Here is a 13,296-nt window from a genome sequence, read left to right as displayed (position 1 = left end):
AAAGAGCCAATATGCTACTAATATGCACGATAATGATCACCTAGTTAATGGTGAATGTGTGTACTTTAATGTAAAGTGTTACCAAGTATTGTTTCTTATTTCTTCTCCATCTTGACATGCAGTAACAAGATGTCAAAATTATTGCTGTATCACATGTCAAAATAAGATATGACAAATAATCGCATGCTTTTCCTCTCTGTCCTTCTGTATCCATCAGTGTAAGCTAGTTTGTGTCATTTTAACAAAGCAAACTATGATATATGAAGTGGAAACTTACTGGAAACCTTTGTTCTGATGCCCAGAAAGGCTGTGGTTAGTCATTATTTTCAAGCAAATTACCCTGAAATCAAAACTTAATTATCTAATTATCTCAGCAACAGATTTATGGGTGAGTCAGCAAACTCACTTATAATGCTGCAGTGTTTTTCTGAACTGAAACTTATTCACGTGTTGGATCTAATGTAACACAGTGACTTTCCTGCCTACATCCAACCTTAATAATGTGAAATTTCTGAAAAACTCTATGATCCACCACAGCCGGTCTTGTGCATTGTGATGTGGTGCATACCTGTCTGTGTGCTGGCTGTGACTGACGGTGACGCCCTCTCTGCTGCCATCAGAGACTAGTCCTGATGAACATGCCCGTGGACGAGGACATGTCCGTTCACTTTACCTCCACCCTCATGGCCCTCATCCGCACCGCCCTGGAGATCAAGATAGCCAGAGGTCAGAATGAATATGAAAACTTTACCGACACACGTTTACTGTGTTGTGAAACACTTACTGTGTGTGTGTGTCTGTTTTCATCCCCAGGAGGGGAGGATAGAAATCAGATGGACCTGGACCTGCAGAAGGAGATTAGTGTCATCTGGCCTCATCTCTCTCAGAAATCACTGGACCTGCTGGTTCCAATTCATAAAGGTGACCTCCGCAGTACGCCTGCAAATTAACAGTACACCAATTCATATGTCAAAGAAAAGACAGAGTTTTACTGTCATAGTAGTCGTAGCTTTGAATGGTACTCCATTTGATCGTGTGCTTTTGAAGGGTCGTATCTACAATGTGATGGTTTCGGTTTCCTCCTTTTTCAGCCAGTGATATGACCATTGGGAAGATCTATGCCGCCATGATGATCATGGACTACTACAAGCAGAGCAAGGCCAAGAAGCTCCGACAACAACTGGAGGAACAGGTACTTTATTACATTTATTTCCATGTAGCAGCCACTGATTTAGTTTTTGGATACATCTGCTCTTTTTCACCATTTAGCAATTTCAGTTTTGCGTGGTTTATCAGTTTGTTTGTAAATGTACCCTCAGGTTTGTGTGTACAGAAGCTCTGTCCGTTTTTAATTGAGTATTTATTATGAAGAGACTGCACTGTCATTCAGAATTGCTGGGAATCTCCTTGTTGTAATCCCAGGAGTGTATTTATTTTAATTTCCCGTCCCCCCGTGTGTTTCTCTCCCCATAGAAACATGCTCCAATGTTCCAGCGTATGGATGCCTCCTCTCTGCCTCAAGAAATCCTATGCAATGCCAAATCCCTTTCATTCCTCAGGCATAGTGCTGGATCTGCTCTGTAAATATTCAACTTTAATTTCCCTCTCACAGTTATTTATATTGGTTTTGTGGTTATTTGTGCTGCCGGGAATACAACAATCTTTTTGTCTTTAGTTGGAATATAGTCGCTGACTTTTCAGTGGCCTTCTTTTCCTTTATCATCATCAACAATAACTGAATCATTTATGTGGGAATGTAACACTGTGACCCCTTCTGTATCTGCGTGTGCTGCTTCAGCACCAGAGGAGGTTTTGTGGCACTCAGCCCAATCTCTCCACAAGAGATGTTCCTGCAGCCGCTGTCTCACTCCATGGAGGAGAAGGAGGAGGACGATGACGATGAGTACCGTTCACCCTACCACCCCTACCACCACCCACATCACCACCACCATCATTTACACACACTGGTAACCACCCACATGTAGTGTTGAGAAAACTGAAATATCTACACATTTGATCTGCATAATCACGGGATTGTTAAAGAAAAGTTTGCTGGAGTTGAACTTTAGGTCAATTAAAACCATCAGCGTAGGACAGCAGCTTTTTTTAGTTGCTAGTTTTTCTGCTGCAGGAAAATAATAATAATGAAGTAGTAGTAACTCAGTAAAATGTCCGCAGTTTGATTCTTGAGACTTGGGAGGTAAAATACATGAGAAGCACCCAGCCGTCTTCTTCTCTGTGGTATTTGCATAGGTGCCAGACGTCGTGGAGTATAACCAGGTGATGCAGCAGGCCAGACAGGACCCAACAGTTATTAAATCACCTCAGCGGACAGCATCTATCAGGGCATCCTCCATGCCCAGACTGGCTGTCGATCCACAGGTAATAAAGATTAATATCCTTTATTCAAACCCAAATTCAGTCCTTAATGAATCTTGTATTAGAAAGTGCTTTAAAAATCAATAAACCATTAAACTTCACATGAGGTACATTAGGTATGGTTGTATCGTTTGGACAGTTTGCTCGGCACATACTGTGACCTGCAGTATATTTGCTTTTGTGTGTGTGTGTGTGTGTCTCGTGAGTTATGAGACGGAGGGAGTGTTTGCCGATTAGGTGTCATTCATGGCTGTTTCATGTGTGTGTAGCCTGGGATGTCAGCGGACAGTAAGCTGATGAAGCGCTCCTTCTCCACCATCGGAGACCAGTGTGTGAACGGCCTCTGGCAGGAACAACACTCCCTGGAGAGAGTCAGCCCTGACGGCACATACAGGCCTCGGCAGAGGAGCTACAGAGGTCACTTAAACATATCCCAGTACTGAAATGCCTCCTACGGTCTGATGCACATTCAGAGTGATGTTTTTTGCTGAGAATTAAAGTTTGATTTGAAACAGAAATGATTCAGCGCTGTCAAGTGTTTCATGTGTTTAAGTTGGATATTGTGATGGACCAATAGTACAGCAGTGTATTAGTATGCTGAGTTAAATTGTTGACTAATTAATGCATCAAAAATAAGTATTTGAATAAGATTTAGGAGTGTAATTCCTGCTATTTCCTTCAGTTATATTGTTTACCTTAAATGTATGGTGAAAAAATGCTTTCTATTTCCTTTAAACTTTTTTTTTTTTTTTACTTACTGGAATCTGCTCACCTCTTAGGTCCTAGAATCAACCACAGAGAGACAAGCAGTCATGAGAGAGGGCGATCTAAGGAACGGCGCCACCTACTGTCTCCTGACGTGTCCCGCTGCAACTCTGAAGAACGCAGCCGGGATCCATCGTGTGAAAGGGGGCAGTCTCGTTCTCCCAGCGAAGGACGCGCACACACCTTACAGAGACAGGTAGGAATACAACACGGTGAATTACTCCTGAAAGCACCAGTTTCAGTCTTTGTGATCTCAGTTTGTGATAATTTGTATCGTACATGAGGAGGGTAACTGTAGTTCAGGGTCTGTAACAGTACTTTCATCACTATTTTGTTTGTGTAATTTGCAGGTGAACACATCAGGCAGTCCTGCCCAGTCAGCCTCAGAGTCCAGTACTCCTCGTAATCGGCGCCAGCTACCACAAACACCCTCTCGCCCGCGGCCATACATCTCCTACTCCCCTCTGGTTTGCCGAGCCCACACCTCTCCCACACCAATGAGCTCCTCTGAGGGACAGACCCAGCCTCAGGATGACCCCGGAGTCTCCACAGAGACGCCGTGGAGGCCGGACAAGGAGGTCGGCGGTCAGATTTCAGGACCGAGCAACCCGTCTCCTCACCGCTACATCTCAGAGCCCTATCTCCCATTCCATGAGGATGTCGCCGGCGGGGAGCCAGGCGACAGGCAGGACACCCTCACTTTTGAGACTGCCATGGCAACCAGTCTGGGACGGGCCAATGCAATAAGCTCCGCCCCTCAGCTGAGACATTCCTGGCAGGTTCCAAACGGGCATTTCCGGAAGCACTTGGGCCAGGCAAGTCCAGCTGGAGCCAGCGAGCTGTTAAGTGACACAGACGAGGATGACCGGTGCTAAAACCCAGAGATGAAGAGGGTGCTCAGAGCGACTGGGCACCTCGGAGAAGCTCCACATGGCACCACAAGGCTTTAGCTCCTCTGTGGCTCTGAGGACTTGTGTTCTCAGTACCAGTAGCATAACAGGCAGGACTGAACTCCACTGCGATTTATCCCGATACTTGGGTGTCTGTCTGCAACATGTTCTTGTGTGTGTGTGTTTGCTGTAGCTGGAGGGAGACTATGTGCGTGGATATGGGTGTGTTTACGTGTGTGTGTGTGTGCTCTCAACAGAGAAAATTTTGCCAAATCAAGTCAACAGCAGAGACTGGCTGTACTGTAAGTAGATCACTGCAGGCAAACCCAAGTGCTGCCAAGCCTTCCCACACAAGTTAGTGTTTTGATTGTTATTTGAACAAAATACCGTAAGACATCGGTCCAAGGTGTCCAAACCTCTTGTTGAATCCAAGAAACTGATCCAAGTGCATTGTGTGTAGGTGAACATAGAGGTAGCATGTAAAAATGTAATACAATGAATGTATTTTAGCTTTTGGTTCTTATGTTCAGGTCATATGAGAGGGTTGCTGTTGTTGTAATAGTTGTATGAGTAGCAATGAAACAGAGGTTGATTCAGATTCCCAGATTTTACTAGTTTATAACCGGAAACCAGCCATTCCACACAGTTCCTGTATACAACAAGTATCCACATGGTTCATGGGCATTACACAGTTACTAATCAATAAATAATCAATGCAGGAAGCAAAGTTCCAGACCTTAAAGTTATAATCTCGAAGATTTGCACTGAAATAAAGTCACTATGTATCGCCAAATGAGGTAACACAATGGCGACTGAGCCAAGGGCCCACTGATGAAAGCCTGCATTTGCAGTATTGCTGATCCACCAGAGAGGGTTAACAGAGCCATCGCAACAGACTTGCTCTTCAGTTCACTTGAGCATGAAGTGGCATACTGTCTTTGCTAGCATTGAGAGAAAGGAGCGATGATTACAGATGTTAAAACTTCAAAAGCAAGAGCAAATCCAAGGATGTCACACGGGTGACACTGTTTGGATCCCTTTGGAAGTGAGGTCCAAAAACACACCTGCAATTAATGCTAGTTGCCACAGGTGCCGCTAAAGAGAATGAAATCAGATCTTCGAGATTGTTACTTTAAAAGGAGCAAAACCTCTAGCAATGGTGGTGTTATTTTTCTAAATGTGAAAACAGTAGCACCTTGGTGTGGGAAAAGATGCTAAAGATCTTGAACAGACGACAGAGTAAGAGAGGTTTTGTCTCAGGATACTGCACCACTGAATTTCTAATGTATTATCTTCTAAAATCTTGTTCACCCGGGACCTAAAATGAAGATCTGAAGGACTAGAAGTGTCTCTAAACACTACAGGTCAGTCAGCATGATATCAACATGACAAGACCGTCTCAAGGACTGGACCAGTGGAGATTTCACACAGGCCCCGTGGTCTGCGTCTGCTCTGTTCATGGACAGCCATCTGTAGGACAGACAGCCTGAGTGAAGGATGTTCGCTCTTCACGTTTCTGTGCTGGATAACCGCTGTGGATGTGTCAGAGAGGTGACTAAAGCCATTTTCTTCCGGTCCATAGAGCCAGGGACATGTCTTCTTCAGGATGTGTCGCCTTCTTTCATGTGATGATGAAATTAAGAAGTCATGTCACTTTTTACATGTGATGCAACACTGATGCTTTTACAAAAGAAGAATCACAGGCACAGTATGGTTTGTCTATATGTTAACTTCCACATTATTTCCATCGCGTTGAAAATTACGTTTTGATCAGTAGAAACAAGCGTTAACGGTATTTTCTGTGCTCCACAGTTATAGTAATTTTTCCACATGCATGATCGTGATGACAAAGATAATGAGAGATATGTGAGAGAATAATGTCTTAGAGCTGCCTGATTGTTCTTATTTTAATGTATCCATGATATTAAATGGGATTTAAAACCACTTCTCCATACGAACCACTTCTTAAATATGAAACGACAGGCAGAGTTAATGCTTTTCCAGTCCTGGCATTCACTTGAGCATTCCAACTTTCCACCATTTGTTGTTCCCCCTTAAATAATCTGTATATTTATATCATGTGCCGTTGTGTTAATGTACTATGTTGAGTTTGACATGTTTCTGAAATGTGAACACGGGACAGAACTGGACTGAGGATCCACAGGTCATACTCACCTGCTGGAGACCTTAACAGGAAGTCCTGAGCTGAAAAAGATGTATTTTAGCAGAGAAATCTCCTTAAACTGTGTCGACTGCAAGGCTCAATTTATACAGTATACAGGTTAGGTTAAGGCTTCAGCCTGTAGTTTATAGGACTGTGCTTAACGTGTACAAGTGCAGCCTAGGACTTAACCTCAATGTCCGTCTCTGTACAGAACAGCCTAATCTGTGCCTGGGGAAACTCACCCAAAGAGGTCCCTATCAAGCCTGGATTTCCTAGATAGAGAAGCTTTCTGGTAAATATGTAGTATAAACTGTAAAAAATAAATCCATGTTTAATTTGTTGCACCGTTTATACTTTATTTGAATCATGATGCCTGTCTATGAATTTAAGAAAAGAAGTGTTTACATATCTGTTCAAAGGACCATTAAAGAGAGATCATATGTCTTTTCTGTACTGGCTGATATTACTGCTTTTAATTCCTTGAGAATTTAACTGTGCATGTATATACATTTTCTTTTTTTAATATTTTTGGGAGAATATTTTGCCTTTTTTTCCCTCGAGGTTGGATGGGAGGACAACATCCACCAGAACTGAACTATTCTATACATAGCGATCGTAGTTCTTAAAGCTTTCGAAATTTGTTATCATGTACGTAAGCTAAATCACATCCACAAGTGTACAATCAACCAACGCATTTGTCTGCAAACATCCTTTCATCTTCATACACACACAAATAAGAAAACAAGAAAATGCATTTAAAAGCCATCAGTAAAAGATAACTGCATCTTACTGTCAGCACCGAAGTCAGGAAGCCATTAGCTCATGATTGGATAAATTACACATTGATGCTTCTTATGCACTGAATTTCATGGGATTATGATACTTTGGGGTTTTCCGTAACCCACCTGCTGCTCCAGAAACGTGTGCTTTTGCATGTGAGATATCCAGTTTGTTGATGAGAACACACGTGAGCTGAGCTGCCGGTCAGGCCCAGCTTTCTGGTCCACGTGTCGTATCAGCTTCCAGCATCAGTTCTGTCTCTGCCATCCAGTCAAACCATGATGTCGAGCTCATCTTTGCTCTCGCTGCTCTGGGTTCAAGCCTTTTTGTTTACAGTGACAGCAGGAAGTGAGCACGCCACAGCAGTGTTATCTCCATCCCAAGGATCCCAAGGATCATGGGAGGGCCAGAGGACATGTGGCACTTAGATGCGTGAAAGGTAGGCAACCTCCTGATGGCTGTGTGAGGGAATGCTGACATTTATGGGGTTTATTTTTTTGTGAAATCAGTGTTTTGGGGCAAGAACCGTCATCATTATCATGTTCACCACATAGGAACAAGTTGTTGCTTGTTACTGAGAGCATAACTCATCCAGGTTGATCTCGAGCGTGAAAAAGCCTACATCTTACTGTGATTTAGCCATACGAGGTGTAAAGCATCCATCCTAAAACTTCCTCATTCACCACTGAAGCCCAAAGTCTTTGATTTTGAGCGCAGAATTCTGGCCGGATCAATCTTGTTATTGTTGTTGTTAAATATGGCGATTCGGATACTGAGTTAATAATCTATAATCTATGTCTTTGTGTTTGCAGACGTGGATCTGTTGCAGCTTTTGGACATGCAGTCAGCCACTTATTACAATGTCTGAATGACAGAAGATGACCAAGGATGTCCAGCATATCAGACTGGACAACATGCCACACTGTCCCTCTCAACAGCTGCAGCTGGGCCCTCTATAACTATTATTGGATAGGCTTAGCATGGGATCTGATGTAAGCACCTTTTACTTCTCAGGTGAAAAATTCAGTTAGTAAATGAGGATTGATAAAAATATCAAAAAGAACATCACTGATCCCACTGAGAGGACACGTTCCAGCATGGGTGCTACATTAAGTCACGTCCACAACACACTGAAGAAAATACTTCAGGAATCCCAGACCAGTCCATTACAGTGTGTATTGCTCCAAGTAGCATTATGGTTACTCTGCGGGTCAATCATACGACTCCATTTGTAAAATATTTCCAATTTACACATTAACTCTACTAAGTTTGAACTGTCAATCAAGCCAAGTGGATGGGCGTGTTTTTCTTTGGCCCCTAAAACATTTCTTAAATTAAAAAACTGAGCATACACACACTTTCACACAGATTACTGCATCTTCTGCTACAAAAGACGATTTTTCATTTTCAGAATTGACATGGTCGCACGCAGTGAAGTTGTTTATCTAGGATGGTTTTTCTTTCCATGATGTGTGGGTTGAAAGGACTTAGCTGAAGGCTTTGGTGTTGAACTTGACCTTGACTGTTTACCCGCAGAGTACTAATGCCGTCTGAATGTGTCAGCTTTGTGATACAGTTTACATTCACTTGTGAAGCGGCTCTCTGTGAGGGAAGTCTTTAGTCTCTCTGTGACACCACAACTGTGTGTTTAAAACCTGTGCTGTCATGTAATATACTCATCTCACTGCTGTCCATGTCCAGTGACTGATTAGTAAAAAAAAGTGTGTGTAGCACTTGTATGAGTGTACGTGGGAGTCTTCTGCATGTGTACATTTATTTGTGAATGTGCTAACGTTTACATGACAGTTTTCCAGATTGCCTGAGTGTGCTGATGCGTCTACGTCTGGGTCATCAGTGGTCAGCGGAGGTGATGCTGTTCTAGGGCAGGAAGGGGAGGGGCTATTTCAGCTGATGGTGGGGCAAAGACTCCTCTGTCTGGGAACAACACTATGAGTGAGCAAACTCAAAAATACACACAGATTTACTCACACAACTGCAGACAAAGAAATAATGATCCACAAACAAGTATCAACCACTGATGTGTAAGAGAGTAGAATAAGAAAATTTATATTATTGTGTATTTTTCCATATGTGTACTTGTCTTTAACGCTATCAAGCCATGTAGGCCAATATGTGGCACATTTCCTTCAAAGATACCAAGACCAATGAAACCATACGACCAAGTGAGGCCACTGTAGAATTTGAATTTGGTTATTACACGATTGTGTTGGCATAATGTTTCATTTGCAAGCAGAGAACCTGGACCCATACGCTGAACTCAGAACACGGACACAAATGAAGAATAAAAAAAAAGGTAACAGTTTATTGAATATTCAGATATGAGCAACAGACGAGTCTTGTAGATCCTCAAACAAAGAGGATGGTGAGAATGAACAGCTGAACAGGAATCCAGATCCAGAGTAGTCAGAGAAGCCAGGAGTGAGGAATGAGACAAAGAGATGGGAAAAACAGGCAAAGAGCAGGAGTCTCTCTCATTACCACAAGGATGAATGGACAATTTTATGAATACTGGGAGGGAGGCCGGTGCATATATATTGTGGCAGCAGGTGAGTCTTGATTGAATCGCTGAGAGCAGGTGTGCACAGAAGAGGAGGAGGCCATTTTTGCTTTATGTGATTATAAAATTCTCTCAGGTCTGTTTGACACGTTTCCCGTCACTCCTCTGTGGGATGGACTGTGGCACAGCCTCTCCCCGTCCCTCCCTTAGTCCAGACTGGAGATATATCTGAACTGTTGTCTACGGGAGGGCGCCCCCTAGCGTCGGGTCCCGGGCCAGCAGATGACACTTTAGGCCTGACGCTGGTGGGAGGAGCTTCACGTCTTCGCCACACACACCCTTTACCGTAAGTCCCATCCTCACCCGCCACAACCCTCCTTGGGCAGCAGCCCCTCGTTCTTCGAAAGTTCATGTCACATTCCTCACCTGAGCCACAGTCCTCCCCTCCTGACCCTGGACAGAAAAGATGGGCTCAACGTGAAGTTCAAAGGCAAAATAACCATAATGGAGTCATCAGTTGAATAATTTGTTATTAATTAAGGACAGTCTGCAGCAGTTCTTTAATCTCAGGATGTCCATGAACAATATCATCATGGCCTCTGCATTTATGAAAACACTGAAATACAGCACATGTAAATTTTGGTCTGTTGTGTGGACTGATGAAGTTGGAGCAGGAATGGGGATGAAAGGAGGCTGATGAGACGAGCCCACGAAGCCCACATCCGTGACAGTTTTCTATAAAGTCTCTCTTTCACCATCAGTCTGCCCTGATATAACAGTCTGCACCACCTGGGAAACAAATGACTTACACCTACTGCACAGCAACAGACCCAGTAGGCAACACACCTCAGTGTCACTTGCTAACTTGCTGAGTGTTAAGTGATGGACGCTGAGCCGTCTGGCACTGTGTTGCCACAGGAAGCAGAGGTGATGTGTTTATATGAGTGTTTTTGTGCTGTATGAGACTTCGGGTGCCTGGCTTGGTTTATTGATTCCATCATCTCTCTGGGCTGCTCAGTCCTCCAGGGAGGGGTGTGTGTTTTTAAAGTGCAGCCCCTGGAAGAGTGTGTAAGGCAGCTACAGCCAGAGGAGTCCAGAAGTTTTCTTTATCAGAAGCCATGGAGGGTGCTGTGGTGGTGATACTTCTTCTGAGCTGTGTAAGTCTGATTGTCTGCATAACTGGACTCTGTTAAAGATGTTGCTGAGGTTGTTTTTTTACATGTGAAAGAAAGACAGATGAACTGTATGTGCTTAGATTTTGAATTTGTATGTATATTATGAATGAAATGAACTTTCAACCAATGTTCTAGATTTAAATGACTCAAGGAGTCCAAACCTTGCTTCATTTCCCAAAAATTTTATTTATTCAGAACAGAATTTATTATGTGAATTTCGTTTTTTTATGCCAGGAGGAAATGTGCTTTAAAAAGACTGAATACAATATAGAAATAGTACATCATCTCATAGCCTTTAGAATCACACTTGACTCTCTTATATTCAACTTGCTTTTCTCTCACATTTAGTTTAAGTTTTTACATGAGGACTGGCTGTGCACAAGTTTCTTTGTGTGTGTGTGTGTGTGTGTGTGTGTGTTTTCATGTTATTTCACCAGCAGCTCAAATCATCAGGTTTGCAGGTTTCTTTCATGTGCATGTGAGAGGAGGGCAAGGATTTCACATCAATGAGTAAATCTCATTAAATACTGCGTGGAAAATGTCAACCCCTTTGTCAGCATTGGAAATCTGAAACATTGCATAAAAATGGTGGACCTGCAGAAAAAAAAGTACTGATGAGGCCTGTCAGTGAAGTAAACAACACTTAAAGGAGTGACACGTGTATATATAAAACAGTGACTACTTACCGAGCAGACTCAGGCCTACATGTTGGCAGTTTTTTTGTTGAGATGAACACACAGTCGTCTTAGTACCTGCAATTAGTCAAGAGCATTGAGTCAATTAAAAAAAGAAAAAAAAACTAAGGTACAAACACAGTCGAGCCAGAATTCTCACCATTTTTCCTCTATATTTTTCATTTAGTCTCCACTTTCTCTGGATGAAAACAGCCAAAAAATGGCAGTTATATGTGATCCCCAGCACAGTCAGACCAATGGCAGCAGAGGGCAGGGAAAACATGTGGACTTTGACTTCAATTACATTCATCTCTAATTTATGGATATTGAAATTGAAATGTCTGGATGTGCACTATGTATCTGTTGTACCACAGTTGTATGGTTATAAGGATTTAGTATAACATTGTAGAAATATGCAACCTTTGAAGCGCTTGTGTAATATTTGAATGTTCCTAACCACGGCGCCCCCTAGTGAGATTATAAAAAAAGACATTGTAGCAGACAGACAAACATACTGACTATTATCATTACAATAAAATTCACTTCACAGAAGCTATAAACCATGATATAGAGTCTTTAAGCTGTTCATTTCTGTCTTCTTCTGTGTGTCACGTGTGTGTGTGTCCGTGTGTGTGTGTGCGTGTGATGTGTTCAGGGCACCATCCAGCAGATGATCTCGGTCTTAGGGGATCTTAAAGAGGCTGAGCAGCACTGTGAAGATCATAGCAGCGCCTGTTCAACTCTGACAGACACTAAGGTACAAACAACACACTGTAGTCAGCTGCCAGACATTTGTCTCAACATCACTCACAAGGTTTACCTCCTGACGATTTCTGTTTGTTGCTCTTTTTTCCGGATATTACAAACCTTACAGCCAGTCAAACTCTTAGGCGCTTTTTTGTAATTTTACCAGTAGAATGTGTTTGTGAGTGAATGAGACGTTGCTCAGTCAGTTTCATTTACCTATGATTCATGGCAAATTTACCCACAATTCATGATAAATTAGTCCTAATTAAGATAGTAAAGAACCTCACAGCTTTGTGCAACAGATGAAATTAAGCGACTGTCTGAAGTTAAATTCGATCTAAGCCACAGTCTATCTATGAGAGGCTGGCCCCTGCACAGGTTGAAGAACTGATGAGAATGGCAATTACAAAACAGTGCAGCGTTTACAGATCAATCAATTATTCTTACTAAAGGCTGTTAAATGGAGTTCAGCACACACAGTGCATGTTGGGTAATGTTTTTCCTCATGAAACTTTTCCTAGGAGGCTGGAGCTATAGATGAGGTGACCATTCAGCCCAGGATCAGAGTACCATCCAGGCCAGAAAATACCCCTCAAGACACAACTCTTAAGGCTGGCCCCACTGAGCTGACACCAAAACTGGATCCAGTGAGCATCACTTCCCCTCTGAAGTCACTTCCTGCTGCAGAGGATGTAGACACCAAAGCTGTCGTGACAACCCAGACTGGCACTGACACTCAGACTGTAGGCTCAACCAAGAGAGTAAAGGACAAACCAACATCTGTGAGTACAGAGGAAGGTGGAAATACTGAACCACAGCGTCTGACTCTGGCTGGAAATGAGCAGCTTTCAAATTTTCATACTGACATATTAGAAACAAAGAAGGACCCATGGGGCACAGAAGGAAGTGTCACAACCAGGTCTCCCACTGTCCACACATTTCAAACAGCTCAGCACCCGAGACAAGTTCATCAGTCGTTTGTTGTAGCAAACGAGGCCTCCAGATCAAGGGACGCATCTGACTTGGAAAGCGTTGAGACAATCCCTGCCGTTCAACCTGAGAACCCCACAGCTCCAGGTGTCTCATCAGGAGGCCCGGGGGAAGATGCAGTAGCTGCAAATACAGAGAGCTCTTTCTCTAATAGGCCACAGGACTCTGAGTTTGCCACTAGATCTACTCTTGTCCCAACCCCCATCACACAATC

At 43.0% G+C, this 13,296-nt stretch overlaps 1 protein-coding gene across 9 annotated transcripts in view; it reads left to right on the top strand.

The window, feature by feature from the left end:
• LOC139330224 (voltage-dependent R-type calcium channel subunit alpha-1E) overlaps window positions 1-6,642 on the top strand; it is a 53,811-nt gene extending 47,169 nt beyond the window's left edge. For 8 of the 9 annotated variants that reach the window (XM_070961008.1, XM_070961010.1, XM_070961006.1 and 5 more), the window contains 9 exons: window positions 621-726; window positions 814-921; window positions 1,092-1,192; window positions 1,474-1,580; window positions 1,799-1,967; window positions 2,254-2,382; window positions 2,649-2,796; window positions 3,159-3,340; window positions 3,495-6,642. In XM_070961008.1, coding sequence (XP_070817109.1) covers window positions 621-726; window positions 814-921; window positions 1,092-1,192; window positions 1,474-1,580; window positions 1,799-1,967; window positions 2,254-2,382; window positions 2,649-2,796; window positions 3,159-3,340; window positions 3,495-4,019 — 1,575 coding nt within the window. In that variant the 3' untranslated portion in view covers window positions 4,020-6,642. The remainder of the gene's footprint in view (window positions 1-620; window positions 727-813; window positions 922-1,091; window positions 1,193-1,473; window positions 1,581-1,798; window positions 1,968-2,253; window positions 2,383-2,648; window positions 2,797-3,158; window positions 3,341-3,494) is intronic. The other variant, XM_070961009.1, reaches the window with a different exon arrangement.
• The last annotated feature ends 6,654 nt before the right edge of the window (window positions 6,643-13,296 follow it).

The sequence above is a fragment of the Chaetodon trifascialis genome, chromosome 4, assembly GCF_039877785.1.
Source record: "Chaetodon trifascialis isolate fChaTrf1 chromosome 4, fChaTrf1.hap1, whole genome shotgun sequence".
Lineage (NCBI taxonomy): Eukaryota > Metazoa > Chordata > Actinopteri > Chaetodontiformes > Chaetodontidae > Chaetodon > Chaetodon trifascialis.
This window is presented reverse-complemented; position numbering and strand designations above follow the sequence as displayed.